Genomic DNA, 25,231 nt, shown 5'->3' on the forward strand with positions numbered 1-25,231 from the left:
CGAAATGATATTAGGACCTTGAATAAGTTCTCGCTGTTTCTTTTACAAAATAAAAGCTTTTACCCAATGTCCTTGCTTCTGGATCATTCCTAAAACTTTTAAACGTTATGAAACAGTTGACTCATTTACTTGTAATGTTTTTCCAAGTTCTGCTAGCGTCTGACATCGGTCTTGATCGAGTAATTCCTCCAACTTTTCGTCTTCAAATTTTTTCGGTGCGCCAGAACGTTCTTTATCCTCAAGTTCAAAATCATTATTTTTGAAGCGTCGAAACCAGTCTCTGCATGTCGTATCCGACAAAGCATTGTCCCCATAAGTCTCAACAAGAATTCTATGTGCTTCAGCTGCAGATTTCTTTTTAATAAAGTAGTGCAATAAAATTCCCCGCAAATACACTTTATTTGGCACAAAAGTAGGCATTTTCAGAACTAAGAAAAAATTACTTTGTTTACACTAAAGTGAACTACCATACACTGAAATTTAAGGTTAGATACACTACTGCCTTGCATGTGTGTTACCATTCGAAATTCCACGAACGGGGTACTGCTACTGTCATTTTTGAAGAAACAGCGAGAACTTATTCAAGGTCCTAATATAATTCTTCTTAAAGGAAGAAGAATAAGAAGAGGAATCTGCTCAGACTAAAAATCCCCTCGTTCCACCCAAGAGTCAGCAAACCGTAATAATCATCAGGTCGATCGTCCGCGTGGCGCGGTCGATCTCTTCAGCAAAGAAATGGCTCTGTCTTCGCTGATGGTGGAAAGAGGATTCCTCAAGGATCGAGAGGAATTCGTTCCGCGGGATCTGCAGGAGCGCAGCAGCCGCCGCTGCTCGCTCGCAGTCAGCTTTGTTCTTCTTAGGTCAGGGGATGCACGTTGACGTAGAGTCAATAAAACTGCGAGGTTCTCCAAGATGGTTACCTTAGGGGGGCCGGAGGCGGGCTGTCGGCTCTCGTTCCGCTTCGAAGAGGGGATCCGATCGTCGGCTACTCTCCCGCGGATCGACCAGAGGAAAAGATTCGCGAGCGGAATATCAGCGTCGCTGGGGCACCGTGCGCGCGCGTGAAAGAGAGAGAGAGAGAGAGAGTTGGTGGACTCGGGGGATTAATTGTTCGCCGCTGTTAAGTAATTGGCCGGTCGATTATGGTACATTATATTCACCTCGGGACGCCTAAGGAGTCCGTATCCGGTGGAGATGAAGACATTACCGGCTCGGCTCGGCTCGGCGAGCAGGCCGAACGGTATTTTTACGAGCGGCTCGTAAAGTTAACGAGGACCGAAGCCGGCCAGAAAGAGAGAAACCAGCGTTCCACCGATGCTCGGTGGCTCGCCTCCATTTTTTATTGCTCCGACGTGTTCTGGCCACGGTGTGTTCCCAACGAGATGCGCTTCTTCTTCGATACTCGCCGATCCTCTCGCTTCAACTCGCTCCAACCAGCTCCTGTCCGCGCGGACCGCATTTTCCGTGGATCGTTCAGCACCTGCGCCAGGCGAAACTGAATTTGCCTACCTGACACCGACGCCCGTCGACACCGCTGCTCTCTACATTCTCTTTCTCTTTCACCGGCACTGTGTTCTCCCGCAGACCGAACTTAATAACTTCATTCCGAGCGGAATACCGGCCGGTGACAAACGTTACTGCTCCGATTCAATTAACCTGTTCGCACGTCCACGGCCGACGGTAAAAATTCCGCGAGACCCGGACAATTTATCCGCAGAATCTACACTCAACCGCCGCGATTTATCGACGAGATTAGTAGACTGTGTGGGTCTCGTTGCTTTGCGCCGGGTTTTGTTTGTCTGTTGAGCCGAGTGTGTTTTAGAGGTGTGCTGTGATCGACGAGATTTGATGCGGAGGAACGTCCACCATTTTTCATACCACGATGTTCATATCGATTGCGTGTAAAACCGTGATCGTTGTTAAAAAACCCTTCAGACTCTAACCGTTTCGCTTTGTTCGTTTCAGCACGAGCACTCACGATCAAGAGGCGAAGCTGTGTACACATTTCCTGTTGCTAGGTAAGCGATTTCTTCCAAATATATCTGCAATTTTATATATTCGTCTGAAATATGAAACTGTGAATTAAATAGAACCGGCCCTTGGCAGACGGGAAATGATTTTTCTCTGATTACGATATCGCAGTTTTAAATGCTCGTTTCGAATATGAAACCACGAATGAAATACATTATGTTTTCACTGGCATTTGTCGCTTCTTCGTTTTTTCAATAATCGGCCTACTTGTTCACAATGTTAGAGACTGCACGCCTTAACCCTCAACGTCGCCAATTCCTCCGGACCGATTAGTCGTGACTAACAATAAACTACGAGCGGAGGTAGGTAAACGAAGGTTCGCTGATCTCGCATAAATTAGTAGGTGTGTCCTGAGTAACCGACAACTGTCGTCGAACATACCATCATTGATGGAGCAGATGCTCGTCGAGCATAATGCTCAGTGACAGTCAGTAACATTCGTTCGATCGACGTTCCAGACGGATTCCCGGCTGAAAAATTGCTGGTTGCGAGGGAACATGAAAGGACCACGGCAATTATTAACAAAACTATCACGGGAACTTGCAAGCCGAGCAGCCGAGTATTTCACAGAATGAACGTTCATCGAATCGATGCTCCACGCGCGGGCTCGGTTTCTCCGCGGAAGGATCGTTGCTTCCGTAAAACGGCCGTTTCCGAAAAATGGCTCTGCGCGAAGGGAACACGGAAGGATCGCGGCAATTATTGACGAATTATCTGGGAACGCGCGAGCCGAGCAGTCGAGGGTTTTACAGGCGAAAGAAACAGCTGTTACGAGTTAATCTGCGGCGGCTAACGAGCTCGAAAGAGCGCCATTTCTTCGTGACGGTCGTTACATCTTGCCCGATACCGAGGCGCTCCCTCTTATTTCACCGGCGCGGCGGAACGCTCGGATAACGCCCGAGATACCGGGCAATCTTGCGAGAGCGTTCTTTCGGTCACCTCGGACATCAACGAGCTGCGATTAACGTCATCGTGCTCGAGCCCGGTCCACGGAAAAAACCGAAAATCGCCGCGAAATTGACTCGTAAACGGGTTTTAGTGCGTCCGCCGGTCGACGCCGTCGTTACTCTCCGATTTCGAGCCGGTGTCTCTGCAAATCGACGCTTGTTCGCGAACATCTCTCGCGACCCGGCATTTTCATTTCGATGAAATTTTATTTCGACCGAAAACCACCGGTCTCTCCTCTTTTTAGCGTTCGAACGCTACCTTGCAATCGTGTCAGCAGAACTTACTCTATTATTCATTTGTTTCATTGGCATCGCTATTGAATTTCCACTGCTGCACTTCTTTTTGTAAAATCTTGCCTCTTCTGTCGACGAGCATTGACGAATGGAGAATTAGATCGGTTCTAAATGCACGATAATCGTCGCGCTAATTTAGGACCGTAAGGGCTGATCAACGAAAGGAGGAAATTAATTTTGAGTTGCCTTCGTTTGCTGAAGTACATGATCTCTGTAAAAACATTTGGTCGATATGTATAGATTGTGCTGTAACTTGCGCAGCAACGATTGTTACTGCTGAAATTATATTTGTATTATATTATAATGCGCGCGTTTTATTGTACGTGCTCGTCACGTTTCGCGCCTTGCAGCGACACCTGCCAGTAGCGTACAAGGCGTGCTCAGAGTTCTCTTACTCTCTCTCTTGTAGCCAAGTGCGGTGTGTATAAAAGTATAGTTAAAGCTCTTTCGTTGTGTAAAATACATTTACTTGTCAGGTGTGTCTGTGAGTATATATATATACAGGATGAGTCACCTAACGTTCGCACCTCAAATATCTTTGTTGTTTCTAGAGATACGTAAAATATGGTAAGAACAAAGTTGAATGGTACAATGGGGCTGACACGATGCAAAAAAAATTTTGTTTTTATGTAATTTTTTTGGAGATATCAAGGTCACCTTGACTTTTTTAAATGGAACCACCCTTTTTTAAACACCTACAATGATAGTCCCTTTCATTAGGAATTCAGTGACTATGATTAGTCCAAGATCATTCAAGGTCAAGGACAGAAAAAACGTATAAAACTAAAATATGGAAGCAGAATACGTTTATCACGGTTGAGACTTGTAGGAAATAGTAAACATACTATGGTCGTAGTTAAAGTAAACATACTAAGGTCCTTCAATATTATTCAGCATTCTTATTTACTATCAGTATGTTTCCAAACGCGATTCCGCTATGTTATATTCGATGACTGAAAAGTGTGATATGATCACGATTTACTGTGAATGTAGAAAAAATGCAGTGCAGGCCTACTTTATGAAGAAAGGTACCCCGAGCGAAACACTCCTTCTAGACAGACTTTCATTAATACGTACAGGTTGTTTCGAAGTACTCGAAGTGTACATGCAAGACAGCACAAACGGAAGAATCCCACGAGTTATGAAAACAATGAAATTAATATTTTAGCAGCTATAGCTGTCAATTCTCACGTGAGTACGAGAAAAATTTCCCGGGAAGCAGGTATAAGTCAAAGTAGCGTAATACGAATTCTGGCCCGACATAAATTTCATCCGTTCCACATATCGCTCCATCAAGAATTGCACGGGAATGATTTTCAAAATAGAATTAACTTTTGTCAATGGGGATTGCTTCAAAATCATTCATTTTTATTCATTATATATATATATTCCGTTAAATGGCGGCTAAAGACATTCTAACCGAGAGTATTGTTACTCTATACTGTTCTCACAGCTGCTACAGTTAAATTGTTATCATCATTATTGTATAGATTTCTTCAACGGAAACAGGTCTGAAAGATTAAAAATGCACCATTTCGGCAATATCGCACGGGAACGAAGTACAGCTAGCAATAGCTCGAACCAACATTAATCTAATACTTTACTGCAAGGACTTCAACTGCATTTGGTCAACAGAAATGCAACAAGAAAGAAAGTTGCTCACCGATAAATGAACACACACAGGGAAATCATCAGCGGAAAGACAAAGCGAGGTTGCTACGTTGACGAAAAGTTACGATTGCGTTAAGATCAACTTAATTCGATTGTTACTTCGCTAGGTAAAGTGACGAGCCGAACCCTGACGACTTCACGTGACAGTTGACTTCCTCGTAAACACGGTATAAAGTGTACCCGACGCTATTTTATGTATCGAAGTACAGTGTTTCATTTCGTGTCGCTTTCTCGGCCGCGAATTTCCGCATAAAAAATTCAACCAGGTGTGAAGTATCAGATGTTCAATTTCACCGTAGGTGGATCTTTGAACGTCTATCGCAGTATTGCCGTGCGACAGCGCTGTACAGTAGAATTGACCATTGGGCATGTGTCAGGCAGCCCAGGCCTGCGAGACTCCTCCTCTTTGCTAACCGTTACGCGGTAGGGGAGTTCGCGATTGTGCGAGTACGTTGCCACTGTCTGTCCGGTTGGTCTGTTTGCCAGCGAATTCCCTATCAATTTTTCATGGTACGAGCCAGTCACCATAGCTCTCGATTCTCATTAACTCATTTCTCACCGATCACTCGGCCGCAAATGCTTCCCCGTCACCGTGGGAATATAAACGTAATTTTTCCTATGCCTGTAGAAATGTGAAACTTTGCGAAAGCGTAATAGGGTAATTAATTAAACCTAGTCACTAGCATGTGGATCTTTATGCAAAATAAACATTTTCCGGAATTGATTGTAAGAAACAGGAACCAAATACAAATGTCTTCCACTCTTTACAAAATTCTACAGAATGAAAAGTAATGTAACGACATCCTTAAATTTTTGTAATCTCTTCACTGTGCTGAAATTTGACACACTCGTTTTCCCCATAAATGCATAATGTCCGCAGTCTACTAACAACATTCTTTAGTTTCATCACATTAGCATTAAACAATATTTATTTTATCTGTTAGATCCGTTTGTTGAACATTAAAGATGTTCATTTCTTTTTTTTCTAACCCTTCGCACTCGAACGTTTTATGAACAAAAATGAAACGTATTTACTCGCAACACACTGAAGTTTTCCGCAAGTTTGTTAAGTAGAAACGAATGGGGTAACGTAAGAATTTATGGCGAAGTCGTTCATGGTGGCGCCTCGAAGTCGGCGCCACTCGAGCGCAAAGGGTTGAAATGGTGAAATTGGTTAAAAAATTGATCGGATCTATTTTCAGCACGCGAAAGATCAACGCGCGGGTCTCCACGAGCGATTCTTCGTGTACACGTTTCTAGATCGCCGGCGAATCGGTCTCCAGCTTCCGCGTTGCTTCTCGATCCGATCCGAACGGTACCCGTGGATCACTCGGCGGGGCTTAGGCGCAATTACGAGCGAATAATTGCTGGACGTTGGTGGAAATAATAGCGATCGATAACCGAGCGCGGCGGAGGCTCTCCCCGATTCGTGCCGAGAATTGCTTATTTGCCGTTCCCATTTCGAGTATCGTTTCGAGTCGTTTTGCCGCTCGTCGAACACGGCCTCTGTGCTAACTGATTTCGCGGCGATCCGACGGTCTCGCTCGGTTAAACGATCGCTATTTGACTACACGGCCCACTCACTCGGGAATGTCTATCATTACCTAAAGACAGATCCAACCTTTCTCCGATTTGATCGAGGAATCCTCGCGGATCCGTGTCACGCATCGGTACACGTGCACGTGATCGCATTTATCTCGCGAACCGAACTCTAGAAACTGCTATCGGTATTACACTGGTCAATTTTCACGAATTCAACCGAAGGAGAATGGACGTGTTTAACACATTTTGCTACCAGCGTCACGCATACGCGACGAGATTTTCTATCACGTGGAGAAAATCAAATTAATTCTGTTCGTGTCGTCATTTAAAATTATAACGCACGGCATGATACTCGGAGAGTTTATAGCGTTACTGGGACAATGTATTTCTTCGCACTTCAAAACAGGATAGGGACGACTTTTTCTTCAGTGAAGTTTTTCGGAGAAGGAAAAGAAAATTGATTTGACGTATTTATGGTATGTCTACATTTACTATAATGCTTGATAACCACACTGCGGATCTTTATGCAAATCCCCATTTTCGTGACAAATTCTACGAAAGTTAGAACAAAGGAGTTTATTTCTTCCTGGTTAAAAAAGAAATGCAAGCTTCATAGCAAAAGGTACAATGAATGACAGTTTTCATTTGTGTGATCAGAGCGGCGTTAATGAGAATCCAATCCATACCTTTGTTGGTTATAGGGAGAAGTAGCGAAATTTGAACCGGGGTCTGGATATTTTTCCATTTTCAGGGTTTCTTCGGAAAAATTTGGAAAATTCGTAGCTTGAACAATTTTGTGGAAAACTCACCCAAAAGTTTGGTGACGACTGCACCCTGTTGGTTGAGCGACAGCACGTGGTTCGCCAGGTTGTTGTAGTGCCTCAGGGCACCTAAACCATGGGATAGCTCCAACAACCGTTGTTGACTCGCGTCGCCGCCATTACCGCTGGCGAATGGTCCCGCGGCGCAGTTTTGCAAGCTCACGCCTGCAATCACAACAAATCGACCAATTATTTTAACTCGCGGGTCAGAGGACTCGAGTTATACCATTTTGCTGCCTAATAAGACCGACGCGAGGATCGCAGAACTTAACGTCCCCTAACTTACTACCTAACAACATCGTCTTCATAAATTAGAAGCTCGATGATGCTAGAAATTGTTCTTTTTATAAAATTTTATTTTAGTAGACTGCAGATCATTATGCAAAATAAAAATTGTCCCCATCAATCGCGAGAAACAGAGATTCTATAAAAGTGTGTTTCTTGTCCTGATTATTTTATTAATTATTTTATTATCGCATGCCAAATGGGGAGACTAAAAAAAAATCAATAATATGTCTCATTGTTTGAAAATGTAATTCACAAAATTTTCAGAAAACAATTCAGAGACAACAGACACAAACGTAGAAAATCTCATTGGACCCTTGAACAGTTCACATAAAATCCATAAAAAAGATGCTTGTCTACTAAAACTGTTAAAAATCATTACCGATCGCAACACAATTCCAACAAAACAAACTTCCAAACAGAAACATCGTTATCATTCCAACCATTCTGACATTTTATCTGCCGATAGCCTATCAATGGAATTTTCAATAATCATGCTTTACCAGAAAAAAAAAATGAAATCACCATTTCTATAAAAATACCAAACGAAACGGTTAGACTAGGTTGTTGGGAGTTGGTTGTTGCGATTAAAATTGTTGTCGCGAATGGAGGATCTATTAGAAAATCTCTATCTGTGAACCGTAGACTTTTAAAAATCACGAAATAATCGCTGATCGATAACGCGTGGAAATACAAAATCAAAAATCATTTTTTCCAGAAGTTCTGCATACGTGTGACCATTCGTTCTCCGATTTCATGGAGCAAAGACCGATCAAGCTCCGCGATCGATCGATCTCGGAAAAACACGATCCCTTCTGAGTTTTTTTTTCGGCAGAAAGCCGTCGTTTCCTGAACAATACAGCAAAAACGATTGCCAGAAGTCGAGCATCTCAAGCGAGGCGACGCATAATCGATCGAATTAATTTAAATTACTCCGCCGGCGGCGTCCGATGGAACTGTTTAGCACCGGCGATCTCGATCCGATCTCCGTTGGCGAGGCCTGGGTAGACGCGTCGCGCGCATCTGTCCGTTTAAATCGCGGCGATTAATCACCGGAGGTGCGAAGACCCTCGTAATTCCTCGAAGGACACCTCGGGAGCGGTTCGCGACTTCCCCGTGATTTTATAGGCGGCTAATCTCGGGGACGTTTCGTGCCACTCGGAACCAAGCGCGAAAGAAACAGCAAACAAACCAGCGAAAAAGTAAGAGAGAGAGAGAGAGAGAGAGAGACAAGAACCGGGGAGACGAGGATTTACGATCGAACGGGGCTACGGTATTGAGTGCGATCCATTTTTCGAACCTTACTTTCAGGCCTCGAAACGCCGATCGTATCTTTCCTCGAAGGGGTGTGGTGGTGGCGGACACGAGAGAGGGCAAGGGTGTCCGGCGAGCGGACAGTTCGCGTTCCACTTTGTCTCTCCCGTTATTTTTTTTTCTGCCGGGGCCCGTTCGCTTTTCATACGGTGAATCCGTAATTGCGTGAAATAATCACGCGATACCGCCGGGGAAAGAGAGAGAGGGGGAGAGAGAGAGAGAGAGAGAGACCGGTGCACACGCTTCCTCTTCTTTGGAGAAGCTGGAGAAACGGCGTTACTCTCTCTCTCTCTCTCTCTCCCTGTGATCCTCTCTCCTCTCTGCCCGGGCGCGTCTCGAATTAATTTCCAGGAGGAATCACGGCCGATGGAATAATCGTAATTAGCGTCCGGGCAACGCGGACGGTGCCCGTGATTTTACGGGTGGATAATCTTAACGACGTTTCGTACGATCTGCCAGGACGATAGTTTACGATCGTACGACGATGTTAAAGAACCGTTCGCCGGACGCTCAACGATCCCCGCGATCCCGACAAGCTCTATGTGGACGTCGGACAACGATCTCTCTCTCTCTCTCTCTCTCTCTCTCTCTCACACATACACCACACACAAACACTGCCCCATTCCTTCTGGCTCTCCGTTTCTGTCCGTCTTGCTTTTTCTCGATCCAGAGGGATATTCGTGGACGACGGGAAATTAAATTCCGGAGGTAGATAGAAACGGCCGGGGCCCCGAGCTCATTTGTAACGCGTTGTTTCGACTGGTTACGAGCGGACCGAACGCGCGTACGCGTCCGCTCGTTTACATAGCGGCCGTTTAATTAATTAGTCTTTTATGGGCCGGCCGAATTGGCAATCGCCGCTCCGGATGGATTTTACGCGGACACTCGCCGCTCGTTAGACCGCTTACAGTCATTTCTCCGCGCCGATACACGACAAAGATACTCGACAAAGTAAGGACGGCGGATGCGAGTAGCGATCAAGCGAGACTACTCGATCTTTCGGATGATATTCGTCGCGAGCCTGTCGCGAAATCGCACGATTTTATAACGGCGGGACGTATTCGTTCGGGAATATTATTACGGAGTGTGGTTATGTCTATTTAACGGGGGACTGGGAGTGTTGTAAAGGGGCGTGAAAATTGGTGTTGGATAAAAATCATGTTGCCGATTGAAATGTTTAACGATTACAGACGATAGTTTGCACGAGTTTGCGGGGATATTGTGGAGCGGTCTCGTTGGGGAATACCGTTCATACCTCCGGATGCGAATCGTGACTGTTCCATTTCTAGTTTTTGCAGACAAATTTTCAGAATATGGAATGAAATAGAATCCTATTTTTCATGGTAACAGCCTCCGTAGATCAAAAACTGATAAAAATCTTGCTAAGTTCTATCGAATTTTACGTTATAGCATTTTTTGAACATTTTCATAAGTCATAAATGCATAAAGCTTCCGCAGTCTAGTTATAAGTAAAATGAGAAACTTTGTAGGACAAACATCATCTTTTCGATTCGAATGTTTTTTTTTTTTTTTTATTGGAAATCATAATTTCTACGATTTTATATGAACGACGTCGTCTTGTGTGAACGGTGTCATGGAGGTATACCGTTACGTGTTCGAATGTATTATACTCCATTGCAACCAGAAACAATAATTGTTGTAAGTAGACTGCAGATCTTTATGCAATATGGAAGCTTTCTAATAGTAAGGAACAGAAGTTAAATGAGAATGTGTTCCGTCCTGGATGGACGTGACCTTAACAATAATTGATAAAAATATTAAGAGATGCATTATACAAGAGACATTCGGAGAAGGAGGAGACGATCTTGTAAATGAAGAATGTGAATGACAAAAATATTAAATTTTTGGTTCAGTTTGATGGTTTCGTCTGTTCATCGTTCTTTGGGAACTGTTTACACGGTCTTGCGACAGTATTGTTCTACCGTTGGCTGCTGAGGGAGCGCTACGGCAGCACTAATTTGGTAGTCAAATTTTTGGTAGCTCTCGAACGAGGATGAGGCTCGGGGATGTTTTACGAAAAGGTGTTTACTCTGCGCGGTTAATTTCAATTAAGGAATATTCGTGCACCTTCTGCTCGCCTTTTCACTAGTATTTGCGTTCGATGGGTCGTAGACGCATCCTTACGGATCATTCGGTGGCTGATGAAAATGGAGTAGGGTTCTGTTTGCGTTTGAAGATCGTCGAAGTTTTCAGAAAATGGTAAAACGTTATACGAATGGAGCTTAATAGGGTATATTCTATAGAAAAATATTCGATGCAGTTTGAGCGTCACACCGACCGGAATTTTCTTGAAATTGTGGATTATGAAAATGAGAATCTGCATAAATACGCGTAGCTTAATATTCATAGTAAACATTTATAGTAAATTACCAGCTAAAGAAATTTTCCAAACTTCGGGAAACAATGCTTAAAATAGTTAGAATATATGCTGATTCTTCTACCCTCGATATGTTATAGCTTTGAAAAATTCATTCGTTTGTTGTATGCAATTGTGAACAACCACACAGAAATCATATAATTTATTCGGGATTACGTTTTCCCGTCCAGTAAGAGAATTCCTGTTTCCCCTAATTCGTACAATGACGCCAGACTTTTCTACCGCAAGATAAATTATGCCTCCATGAGTTCTCCGTTTGAGTAGAATTTACGAGTATGGCAGTTTGGCGGTCGAGTTTGCATTAGGGTCTGTAAGTCCACGTTAAATATGCATCTCATTGCGTGCAACCAAGCGGAAAGTTTAAATAACATTCTGGTTTAGAAGTTCTATGTCCACTGGCAATTACGTATAGTTTGACTTTCCTTTCTTCGGAATCGAAACAAGACTGGAATACTGAATTATAATTATATTGGAATTAAATGTGGCTCTAGAAACGTAACGTAAGCCAAACCGAGTCGGTTTTGAATAAACCACACTGAAATTATTTATCTCGGCAAGTTCGGTTCAAGGAACTGTATTGCGAAAACAATTTATTCTTAGAGACAGACGTCAAATTGTGTAACCCACATATGACCGACGTGTTAATAGAGAGAATAAAATTTAAAAGATATCCATAAAAAAATAGGAATGTATTAACTTGTTTTGCGGTGAGGGGCAATACGTTTTATATCGATCAAATTATCAGTGCATAACTTATCTCTAGACTGCGGATCTTTATGCAAAATAAAATTTTTTTACCTGAATTGCAACGAATGAAGTGAAATAGATATTTCTTTTTTTTTCTTATTATGTTTAGCAGATAGAAAATAATATAATAGTACGCTTAAATTTTTCTAATATTTTTGCTACTTAAAATTGCACCTACTACTTATTGTCATTAATGCATAAAATCCGCAGTCTACTTATTTCGTATGTAGCTTTCTCCAAGTTGTAGATACAATATGCAAACAGGAAGGTTTAAAGAACATTTCGACTGTCCAGAGCAAATTTATCATTCTGCGGATCATATTCACCTTACTGCAAACAGAATTCACCCTTTCGCAGACCAAATTCATCGTCTTGCAAATCAGAGCAATTCAAAGTTCTGTCGCGTGTAACAATGAACAGGTGTAATAAAATTCTTAGTTAACAGTTGCACATAGTTTCATCTACGCTCTTTTATCGCTGCTCGGGGTAACTTCATGTGTCTACACGTACCTATACAAATCATTATGACAATCTAAGGGGGTAATCGTTGCAAGAATGATTAAATCCACCAAATGTGGTGGTAAGCGTAAAATGTTCGCCTTTCGAGCGCGAATAGGATTCGCACAAGTCCAAACAAAGTCGCGACAAAAACAATGTTAGTTCATTCTCGAGTCGCCCACTAGGTGGATTTGCAAAGCTGATGAGTTTGGTCTGTGTAAAAGGGGTTAATTCCGAGCGTAGAACCGGTAAACATGTTTCCTCGACGAGACGTGGTATCTCCATTTTCCACGAGCGTCAGAAATCAGATCGGCGAATGCTCGAGGAAAGATGGTTCTCTTTCGGTGGCTGTATAAGGCTAGGGGAACGATCTGCTGGCAATTTGGTTTGGTCGAGTCGAGAGAAACAGGGTGGAACGATCTCGGAGCGAGCAGTTTGCGCAGACGAAGGGCATCCGTTGGCGATCGTTTCGCAAGAGAGAAAGAGAGAAAGAGAGAGAGAGAGAGAGAGAGAGAGAGAGAGAGAGAGAGGGAAAACGATCGTTTCAAGATCGAAAGAGACAGAGAGAAAGAGAGAGAGAGAGAGAGAGAGAGAGAGAGAGAAGTCGGCGCGAAACCTACGCGTTCTGGCAGGCGCATCGGCGCGCATTCCGCGCTCGTTCCGTGTCAAAGCTATCGGAGATGTCGTGAAAACGAAAGTAGCCGATGCACCGAAAGAAATGCGTCGTGTCGTTGCATCGACGGGCTCCGGGGCCCTAGAGAACCGGTTCTGAACGAGTTTCTGGGATCGGACTCCTCTAGATCCTTTTCGTATACAGGGAATCGGCCCGTGGAAAAGACCGATCGTTCGCGAGGCGATACATAATCGATATAACAGCGACGACGACGACGACGAGTAGGAGAAACGCGGGAAGAGGGAGAACCACGACGGAACCGCGACCGACCAAACGAAAATCGTTCGATTCGCGTCTTCGCAGATTCGCGAAACGATAAAACCTGCCATGGGACCGATCGACGGAATTTCTCGACGCGTCTTCATCGGATCGCACACACGCGATCCACGTCGCCGAAAATCGGCGAGGAATCGACCGACAGAAACACGAAAGACTGAGAGAAAGAGACAGAGACAGAGAGAGAGAGAGAGAGAGAGAGAGAGAGAGAGAGAGAGAGAGAGAGAAGGAGAGAGGACACTACACTCTGGTACCTGTCTCAAGAGACCAGCGCAGCGCCTGGGTGTGGCTATAAATTCAGACGCGGATAGGAACGAGATACTTAGGTTATCCTCGGCTAACGGAGTATAAATCGTCGCGGCCGGAGACGAATGGACACGAGATCCAATTAGCTGCGCATACCTCGATCAAATATTGCCCGCGTTTAATTAGTTAGAAACGCCTCGCCGCGGATTGAACGGTCGCGAGTATGGTCGCCCGGTCGATGCGAATTGAGCTGTTATTACTGTTTATCGGCCGATAATTGGACGTAAACGTTATCGGTTGTTTATAGGCCGCTTTCGGCGTATTATCCTGCGACTGCAATCGTTGATCAAACCTTTAAAACGGTATAACTTCGCCGAGTTGCTGCGGTTTATGCTTCTTTAGTGAATAACAAATGACTGTTAATAAATATTTTGAAAAATTGCAGTTGCTCGAAACAGCAAGGGTAATAATAGAAGTGAAGATGAAAAATATTCTTTCGATTTTGTTGCCTGGACTTGTGATTATACATTGTAAAATCTATAACTATGATTTTAACACTATTTCTACGGTTTTACGTATATGTACCTATTTAGACTCATTTTGTTTAACGCAGAATTACCGCCTTTGCGGTTGTAGCGGCAGCCGCCGATTATCCAGTAAATTCAAGGAAACGATTCATTCAATAATTTCGCTTTAACGCATTTTTGCAGTCTGAATAAATGTTTCTTTAAAATGTTGAAAGGTGTCATTGGGGTCACCTTTGGTGGAAATAATGTTGATTCTCCTCGAAATGTCGACCAATTGCAATGTTTGTCGAAGATCTATTCACTCTCGATCTAATAAACTATTGCGCCTATCATTTAAATAAACTCAAGTTCGTTTTGCTCAATTTTCAAAAAGTTATTGTCACTTATATTGTAGAAATTAATTCCTCACTAAACTAGAATACGTTTCCCATTTTTAGCTTTTTATTCCATCAGCTTTTTTCTTTAGTGTGTACTGTATAGTTTTTAGTCTCGTTTATACTAATAACTTTTAATTATTCCCTATGGATGTACGTAGTAAGGATTCGACAATAAGTAACTCGCAAATAGTTTAAGCTGAAGGCTGCAGTTCTAAACGACTTAATTGTTCGAGCATGTAACGAATGCGTGACTATGTTGTAGATTATGTACAATTCAATGCTGAATAGCTCGTACGAAAATTACAGAATGACGAGGCAGTGGAGTTGCTGAGAATTGTTAGTTTGATGAGACGCTTTAATGGAATGTGCATCTTTTCGCGAACGTAAACTTTTCTGAGGTAATTTACAACACTTGAAATTGAACAAAACCAGAGACTCGACTTTTTTGAAGATCCTATTAAACATCATGAAACTGTCAATTTTATTGTGTTACAAATGATGTTACAATGCGGATTAACATTGAGAATAAGTATTGAGTTTTCAACGTGCATTCACATAAATATTCTTTTCCATTCATCGAGCTCAAGTGACTGCAAATAATTGCATTAATCAATAGGAGGTGAGAAAATTATAAGGAAGAGAAAGTGGAACACTCAACCACAAATTTTAAGAGTAATTGCAAAAATAGAAGAAGGTAACAATTATGCAAAATGGTGTAGATACTGAAGACATTGAAGACTTGAAGATATCGGAGAGAAAATGTGGCATAAATACAGTGTCTCGCACATTCACTCGTCCATTTTTCAACTAACTATCAGTCTTAGATATTGTTACATGGCTCGTTCCAACTCTCTTCTACAATCTATTTATTGTCATTTCAACAGAAAATTCGAACTTCTGCGTACAATTTGCACAAATGAATACAACAACTTCCCACGAGCAAATGCAATCGTTCACTAATTAAGCAACTTGAGGATAAAAAAAAAAGCAAGAACCAACGAATCTCCGTACATCCGCCAATAAAAACACGAAAGCTACAAGTCGCTAATTAAGGAAATTTCAGAGAAAGGAGCGCGGACAAATGAATCATTGTACATTCACCAATAAAATGTGAAAGTCACAAATTTCGGTAGCTGTGCATAACGTGTAATTCTACAAAGAAGAGCTTCGGATTGCAGAATAAAATTTGCCAAAGAGATATTTGAAGATCGATGAACGACAGTGACTTTTAAGCGGCCGTTTTCGAGTAATAGTTTTCGAAATCGAGCAGCGACGCGGACGGTTCGGATGTTGAGAAGATTCTAATTAGCGTGCGACAGTGAACGGCGAATGACTGCTCGTTACGCTACAATAGTGAACAAGGATTCGAGGAGACAGCGAGAGAAAGAGGTGGGGAAACAAAGTGGCCCAACGTCGGACAGATGAAGATACCTACCAACTACCGGGCCGTGATACCTGCCTCGAAATACCTGCTGGGTGTGGCAGTAAAATCTGCTGGATAGAGAGGCGGCGTGTATCGGCTCGTTCCCGTAAGTGATGTCGTTTCCTATCTCGCCTGCATAAACAACGCATCTTGTTTACGAATTCTCTTTTTCTTCTCGCGGCGAAGAGAAAGGAAAAAAGGGAGCGAGTGAGAGAGAGAGAGAGAGAGAGAGAGGCGCGACGATAGGATTGCTGGCAGGCACATTTCCCTTTTGATATTCTCCTCGAGGACGATATAGGATCTGGCAGCTCGGTAGGCTGCGATAATGAAACGTCCGAGGGCTTTGCTTATTTTCTGCCGGACGGCAGGAGCGCTCGGTGGATTGCCAATGGATTTCAAATCGTTTATTCCTCCACCGAGACGCTTCATTGTGCTCTCCACGATTCCGGTTCGACGAGGGAAACACCGGCGGAGATTATTTTTAACCCGGGATTTACGGTACTCAGGTATTTTACTACCGTTTCGATCTTTGAAAGTATATTTTTCTTCTTAATTGTTCTGTGCACTGTGCTTCCGGATCATTCGCCGATTTGTTTGACAACTTTTTAACTCGCATTTCCGAAGGCAATTCTTGCGAGTTCGCGAGTCTCGTGATTCTTTAAAATGTAATTCGTTCAATTTGGAATGTACGACTTTTATACTGTAGGTCAACAGGACCCGAGACCTGTCCGTATTCTCGCATCTGTGCGCTCTGAACATTTTTGTGTTCATTTTAGCGCGGAATATACGGACTGCCTTGTTCACATTCTTTCAATGCAACGATGAGTGATTATTTTTATATAAATACCGCTCAGGATGCTAGAAAAATTATTCACGCATTCTGAAATTGATCACAGCAAATATTTGACAATTTTATTCAATTGTGCTAGACACAAGACAATTGTGCGAGGTGGTGTATCAAGCTTTGTTGAATTAATTCTTGGACAACGGATTCGTTTGACAGTCTCATACCGCTGGTTCAATGAAAATTCTTATACCTTTGATTCTCTTTTACACATCTTTCAACTCACTTGTTTGAGATTAATTTTGATCTTCTAATTTGACTGGAATGAATAGGATTTAGTTTGGAATTATCAACTATTTGATGAATAGAATTTGATTTGGTATGAATAGCTGACGATTGAAACTAGCTGTTGAAATGTTAGAATTTCGATGAAATGTTTATAACTTTGAGACAATGTAGACGGGACTTTCTTTAACCGAGAGTTAAATTGATGCTGAGGATACAGTAAATGTTTCGCATGATGTTGACAAGTTGACGAGCTTCAAGGCACCCGTCACCATAATCAGGTAGTACGCAGTTTAGACCCTAAGTGAATGGTGCCATGTACTATGCAACTGCGTGAAACCAGGACTGCGCTTAGCTGTTCGTAAACCCTACACACTTCCGCAGTTCGCTCCTTGAATTTTTATTTCAACGTTTTATTCACCTTTCAATTTTTTCACAGCATTGGTCATAGCATTTCGTCCTCCCTCTCATTTCGTGCGAGTCTCAATGAAATCTGTTTTATTCAACATTCTTTTAAGAATGTTCATTTCTACCGTTGAGCCACAACGTTTGTTACCTATCAGTGATTAATCATTCTAATCAAATGAAAACATACAAGATTAAAAACATACACGAAAACGTTTCGAACAACAGAACAGAATTTCATTGCACGCATGGTTTGAATCGACTAAACGTCTATTATGGATAATCGAGGAAACAAAATGCGAATCTTGTACGTACCGGAAATAGTTAAAGTAAAAAAAAAAAAAAAACAAACAACATATCCACCATCAACGTTCAACTAACCACTCTCAAAGAACCTCAAAGAATCAAGCCACTTCGATCCCTCGCCTAATACCTAAAGTGTCAAACCGACAAGACAACTCCAATCAACAAGAAGCCCTCTGACCGTTGTAATTCCTCTCAGAGCTCAGCAATTAACTCAATCCCTCATTAACCCTGATAACGAGCATCGATCGAACTAATACTTGTCACCTACTCGACAACCGCCTCGGAACTTGTATACAGTGATTTCTCTACATATGTCGCCAAGGCCTGGATGATAAACGTCGCGGAATTATCCCCACTATCGCGGGGTATGCCCCGTGAGGGGCCACGAAGCTCGACAGGCCTCGGACGCCACGGAGTGTAAACATAACACGGCCCGGGTGTGTCTCCTGGACGATACACGACGCTGTGACATATATCGAGAACTCGCTGTACACAAATACGCGGATCTCTGTATCCGTCTACACGGAGAATAGAATGCATAATTACGCGTGTATTAAGAACACGGATACTGTATTCACGAATACACGGTTCACGGATTCCGTGGACACATGTCCCTTCAGTACGCGTTCAAAATCGTAGTCTCCATTCAGAGCCCATCGACAAACAGCCTACCGACAAACCTAATCAGCTCTCTGCCGATCCATCAGTTAGAAACATTCGTTTCGGGACAATACGGATATCGGATCGGTGGTCGAAAGAGTATCGGCTCCCCGCGAAAAGACGTACTGTTGGCAACGCATTGAAACCGGTTCTGAACGAGTATGGCTGGTAGCCGAGAGCTAGGTCGTTTGATCCGGCAAGTGTAAACCACGGAAAGCGTCGGAATATACACAGCAGTAGTAGTTTGATGCTAAGCATCTCTCGGTCCGAGAGATGCGCATTCTTCTCGGGCGTTGATTGCGTCCGCGGGCCACTGTTATCAGAGGGGTGGCTTCGGTGTGTCTGTTCGAAGGTCGACGGTTCTTTTACAGGGTCGTTTCGGGTCCCCTGGTCCCGGTTACGCGTCGAACGATCGGGTGGATCTGTCCGTGGGCGTGCCCGATCGGACACCTTATGACGAGAGTCCGACGGGACCGTTCAATTAACGTTCGCAGGTGAGGAAGGGCCGCCTCGCCCCGCGACGATAACGCACGCCGAGAACGATATTCCCGCCGTTTATGATTCCCCGGGGATCCCGGGGACACGCTGTTCCGAGCGTCCCGCGTTATGGTAATGCCCGCCGGCGTCATTTTTCACCGCATCCGATGATGACTTAACTGGTCCGTCGATAAACATCCTCGTAACCCGTGTCCCGCGCCGTCTTTATCCCCGATATTGCGAAAGATTCCGACGACCTGTCCCGAACGCGATCTCGTACCTTAGCCTTCGATGGAAATCCAAACCTATCTCTCTCTCTCTCTTCAGTGTGTTGCACAGTAGGTATTATTAGGGAAAGTAGTCACTTGCAAGGAATGCGGGAAGGGCACGCCCCGAGTCACACGTATTTTCGGGTCTAGCGAAATACAGTGATTTCTCTATATATGTCGCCAAGGCCCGGATGATAAACGTCGCGGAATTATCCCCACTACCGCGGGGTATGCCCCGTGAGGAGTTCGCGAAGCACGAGGGACCTCGGACACCGAGGAGTGTAAACATAACACGGCTCGGGTATGTCTCCAGGACGATACATGACGCTGGCGTGACCCGTGTTGTTGACATAGATCGAGGATTCACTGTGTTGGCTCAGCGGTCACACGTGCTACGTAACAAGCGGTGTCAAAACCTAAATATCGGGAAACACCGATGGTGGGGATAGGCGTGCCGTGCGGGAGCCCCCTCCCTTGCCCCTGTGCCATCGCAGGTGACTTCTTTTCAGCTTCCAGTGATATCTACTCTCAGGCAACATTCGAGATTTCGACGTGACACGTCCGGTAGAATCTGTCTCGTGGGAAACAATAATGAAAAGTAACGAACATGAACGTCACGAAGTACCGGGCGACCGGAGCGCGGCAGAATTTATCAACGAAATCGCCACTATTGTTAATCGACCCTTTGCACTCGGAATTACTTTGACTTGATTTTGATCATTTTATGCACATGGAACCGATCCAATTTACTCGTAGAACACTTAACCTTGCAGTAATTTATAAAGTACAAACAAATTTAATAATGCGAACAATGTTTTCAATAATGTTGTAAGAAATTTCAGTGGCCCCTCAGAGTGCAAAAGGTTAATGCGCAGTCCACTTAAAACTAGACACGAAATCGGTATTCATTTTTTTTAACGTTTGAAGGGTATACGTTTCGCGCTAATGCCAACGCCACGCTCAGCGGGACCTGTCCGCCGTAACAAACTCCCAGAGAATATTTTGGCAGTTGAAAAAGTTACAATCGAACAGCCTCGGAACTCACCCTTTTCAAGGAAATACAACATTTTTGGAACACCCTGTATGTATGTAGAGAGCCCATGCGTTATCGTTCCCAGGTGAAATGACGCGTAACCAGGTGAAGAGATTGCCAGCGATTTCGGTGCAGCGATTTTTCGCGCGTTAACGAGTTAACCGGCCACGGAGAGATACCATCGGCCGACAGGGGAAGATCGTATCATCCCTTAAAGAAGCGGCCTACCTACCGAGACCGACCGACAACGCCGAGACCCGCTCCTCGCCGCTTTCGACACCTGGAGAACCATGAAACGACGTTGTTACGCTCGTTTAACGCGATTTACGATGCTTCCCCACTTTTTTTCTTTTCCACGGCACCGGTGCAGGCCACTGCTGCTAGAACGCGAAACGATGAAGCCGACGCGCCACCTCGGCGACGATTGCTGCGTGATTAACGAGCCACGCTGATTGGAATGACTGAAAACGAACCGATTGCATCTATGGCCACTGCGAGAGGTAACGAGAACCGGGATACTGACCGCGGTTTATTAACAGAGCAATGGCGGATGGTCGTTCGTGGTTGTACGTGGAGATTTTTTCAAATTGTTTAAGAGAAGTTCGAGAGAGTGTTAGCGTTTTATGGAGCACGTTCAGCACCGTCGATGGCTCGCTGAAATGTAATGGATTATTCTTGACTGTGTTCATTTTGTTTGCTGATTGGCATCTTTTCTGTATTCTGTTTCATTGGGTTGTCCGGAAAGTTCGTGCCGATTTTTAAGGAAAACTGAAACGCAGTACATTTAAATTTCGATATACATTTATTGAATTATTAGGGATACCCATAAGTGATCAATTATTTGCAAAGAATTTGTTTTGAGGTAAGTTGAAGAGGAAACACGTATTCTTTTACAGTTTTTCGGTAAAGCAGTCTATGTTCAAAATGTTCTAAAAAGTATAATTTTTTTTACAACCCTGTAATAAAATGGCGGCGTCCGTACCTTCCGAGGATCATGTTCGTCGTTGCATACTTTTTCATTTTCACGCGGGATTTAATGCAACGGTAACAACAAAGAAAATTTGCGATGTTTATGGAGATGTATTGAAGGTCAACAAATGTCAACGTTGGTTCAGAAGGTTTGCTACCGGTGATTATGATCTCTCTGACAGGCCTCGAAGTGGACGACCAGTTGAATTGGATAATGACACCCTAAAATCTCTAGTGGAAGCTGATCCAAAATTAACTATGCAAGAATTATCGCGAAGCCTGGGGTCCACATGGTCAACTATACAAAGGCAAAGGGTACCGCATCAATTATCTGAGACCAACGAGAATATTCGTCGATCAATTTGCACTTCATTGCTATCCAAATTTCGTAGGGATCCATTTCTTAGCAGAATCCTTACCGGAGATGAAAAATGGATTCTTTATGATAACATAAAGAGTTCCAAGCAGTGGCTTTCTGCAAATCAAACCGCAATATCAACCCCTAAACCTAGCTTATCGCTTAGAAAGGTGTTACTGTGCATTTGGTGGGACTGTCGTGGCATAATTCACTTTGAGTTGTTGAACCCTGGAGAAACAGTTACTGCTGAGTTCTATTGTCAGCAATTACAACGGCTGTATCCAGAACTATTGAAAAAGGGGGCATCTTTAGTCCACAGAGAAGGTGTAATACTGCAAATTGACAATGCCCGGTCCCATACGGTGAAACTCACTCAGGAAAAAATCAAAGAATTGCAATGGGAAGTTTTACCGCAACCCTCTCTGACTATCATCTTTTCAAATCATTGGAGCATTATTTAAGAAATAAAACATTCACTTCTGTAGAAGGTTTAAAGAGACACCTTGAGTCATATTTTGCTTCACGAACCCTGGGTTTCTATAAGAGGGGGATTGAAAATTTGCAGGAATGATGGAGATTATATAATAAATTAAGAAATAAAAACTTGAATTTACTACAAAGTTTGTTTTAGATTTAATGACATATAAGTGCCATTTTGTTCCATAATCTTTCTCCATCTTTTACGCAACTTGTTTTTTTTTTCGGCGAAAAACGCAACTTGTTTTTTTTTGTCGACCAAAGAGTTAAAGTTTTTGTCGTTGTGGAAATTTTGTATTGACCTAAAGAGATGAAAATCTGAGGGTGTAATGTCTGGTTAATAGGGTGAATGAGGTAGCATCCGTTCATTTAATAATGAAGGTGAGCAACGAAAGACAGGTAGCGAACGTGTTAATCATTTGGTCGTTAATTATAGGTGGAGCAATAAATCATTTTTATCATGTCGCCGTACGTGTCACATGATCGTATGTGCTGATTTGGAGTAATTAGATGGTTGTTGCTAGTATTAGGTGTACAAATTAATTCGTGGCTCCCGCGGTTAATCAATTGCAGCTTTATCTCGAGTTCAAATCTTTCAACCGCTATATTAATTAGTTGTAAGAGGTTGTAAATGCATAGACAGTGATGGAGATTGGTTTAGAGTAGAACGTATTTCAGACGTTGGCAACTTGACCGCGGATCTTTATGCAAAATAAAAATGTTGTGCATAGATTGTAAGAAACAGAGGAGCAAAGTCGAACATTCTTTTGTTTCTTAGTAATTTTAGTAAGTGGAAAATAATAGATGTTTCTAAATTCTCTCTTTTCACTGTTTTCAACCGCGCTTCTCCGTCTTGATCATAAATCCATGAATTCCGCAGTCTATTGATAATCAATAATTTCACGAGGAAAGGGCTCGGAATCAATTTTTTCAACTAATACGTCGAAACAAAAATCCACCAAAATCGTTGATCGACCGCGGATCGATGAAGAATCGTGCAAATTTGGCGCGGCAGTCGCCGACAGAAAGGGCGTTGCTTTTCTTCCGCCTCTGTCCAGAAAAACCAGTGAACGGACAATTAAGAATAGCATTCTCTTCGTGTCCACTCTTGGTCGGTTCTCACTTCTTTTTTGCAGTGGCGCGAGAGCGTGCCAAAGTGCCGGACACGGGTCTAGCAAAAACCGAGGAACGACCTTACCGATTCCCGATGGTAACGCGACCGCCGAAGCGGTTGTCCAATTAAATTTAATTGTGCCGATATTGCTGCCGGGTAAAAAGCTGTGTTGTCCGGTCAGCCGAAGCGTACCCTGTCCATGGAAATTTTCAGATTCGACGTACGAGGCAAGGCGTGACGGCCGTGTTTCATCGATTACCCCCGGATGCCGATAATCGCGAGTGTGCTCAGCTGTTTCGCCGATTAATCGCCGGAATTTTGAGCGACCCGCGAATTTGCTAATCAAGAGAACACCACGCGCAAGAGAGAGAGAGAGAGAGACGCTTAATCAGCCCCGTCTTTGTTCGCGACCGGAGTCTTTAACTTGTTGATCGTGCAATTTCATTGAATAGCCTGTTGTTTATCGTCGTGAAACTTTTATACTCGTACGCCACTCAGGGAAAAATGCGTTTACAACGTAGCCGGAAAAAATAGACGCTGTAGAGGCCGTGCGTAATAATTATCCCGTACCGGAGGCTACGACGACAGTGATAAGGTACTGTTGTCACATCAGAGGTGACTTACGATCGTTAAGAGTTAATAATAAATAAACATTTATCGACGAAGACGGTAGAGCTGTTGTTTTTTGTGGCAACCCCTGGGAGCAGTGAGCGCTCTGAGTAGAAACGTTTGAATTCTAGAGTCTATTGAAGGAAGTGTAATTATTAGCGTGAAGGGACGTCGACTAGAGACTTTCCAAGGCTTTTAGCGTATGGAACATTTAAAACTTTAAACAGAATCTTTATTGCAACGTGTTGCTAATAGCAATCATTGTTAAGCGTTCGATAATCGGTGTGCAGCAGGTTTTCACAAGTTTAATGCGCTTTTGTGGTGTGTATTACGATCGGTGCATCTTCAGGTGACTCACTGAGAGTTCGCTGCAAGTCCACCGACTCTGAAATGTACTTTTTCGATACGAATCTGTATCGATGCACCGTTCTGCACCTTTACGCATCTCATTGATATTCATCCTCCGGGTGCAGCGTTGGCGAAGTGTTCGAGAAAATATTTGTTTTAATTCCCGTTCAATATTTCGCTCAGTATTAATCTTAGATAACTGCGCTATCATGCGTGGCAATGGCGACACCGATTATCAACGCGAATATAAATGAACAAATTCATTCAGAATTTATTCAGTGAGACATTCGAGAAGAGAACATTAATTATCTAGGGTTAATAGGCTTCTTATTGATTATGTTGTTATCAGGGGAAAGCTCAAAAGTCTCTTGCTTAGATAACGATCCTAATTAAAGTGACTTATCGTTTGATGAATTCGATCCTCTAACTAAATTTTTAGCTGTAAATCGTCGATTTTTTTAAATATTAAATCATTTTGTTGAATGCAAAGTAGTATGGACATCTAATCACCGCGAACAGCAAGGGTTGTACCGCAGGTTGCAAGCTGCAACTAGATTGGCGCATTATGATTTCATCTAACAGTTGAACGATGAAACGCACCTAAGTCCCAGGATACGTTTACGTTGGGCCTGCGATAAACGATCAGGACAACCACGAGAACGAAGCGTAGGAATACATTCTATTGTGTTTTAATGAATGTGTTTAATTTGAAGTAGCGAGAAGACCAACGATACAAGAGTCGAGAATTGAATGCTATTTTTTCGTTACTACTATCGCCATCTTCATTATTAATTTACTATCTTATTAACGACGGACACGGTGAAATTAATAAGAAAATTAGTGCTGTTATCATTGTCCCGCTAAGATCGTATCAAAGCGAGATACTCTTCAGCAGCTTTCACAGTCGCTCTGAACGAAGCTTTCACAGGTTCCATTGCAACTCCGATATAAGAGTGCTCTAAGTGAACAGAACGTTGATCACATGTGATAGTCAGGTGCTGATCAGTGCTAATGGACCCATGTTTCTTTTTGTTACTGTTCAACCCTCGAAATGTAGTCAACGTTGT

General features: G+C 43.1%; 1 protein-coding gene across 1 annotated transcript in view; it reads right to left on the reverse strand.

The window, feature by feature from the left end:
- Positions 1 to 25,231, reverse strand: part of Eyg (eyegone) — a 43,031-nt gene that overhangs the window by 16,051 nt on the left and 1,749 nt on the right. Inside the window, exon 2 of the mRNA XM_076785105.1 lies at positions 7,295 to 7,471. Coding sequence (XP_076641220.1) covers positions 7,295 to 7,471 — 177 coding nt within the window. The remainder of the gene's footprint in view (positions 1 to 7,294; positions 7,472 to 25,231) is intronic.

The sequence above is a fragment of the Halictus rubicundus genome, chromosome 3 (assembly GCF_050948215.1).
Source record: "Halictus rubicundus isolate RS-2024b chromosome 3, iyHalRubi1_principal, whole genome shotgun sequence".
Taxonomy (NCBI): domain Eukaryota; kingdom Metazoa; phylum Arthropoda; class Insecta; order Hymenoptera; family Halictidae; genus Halictus; species Halictus rubicundus.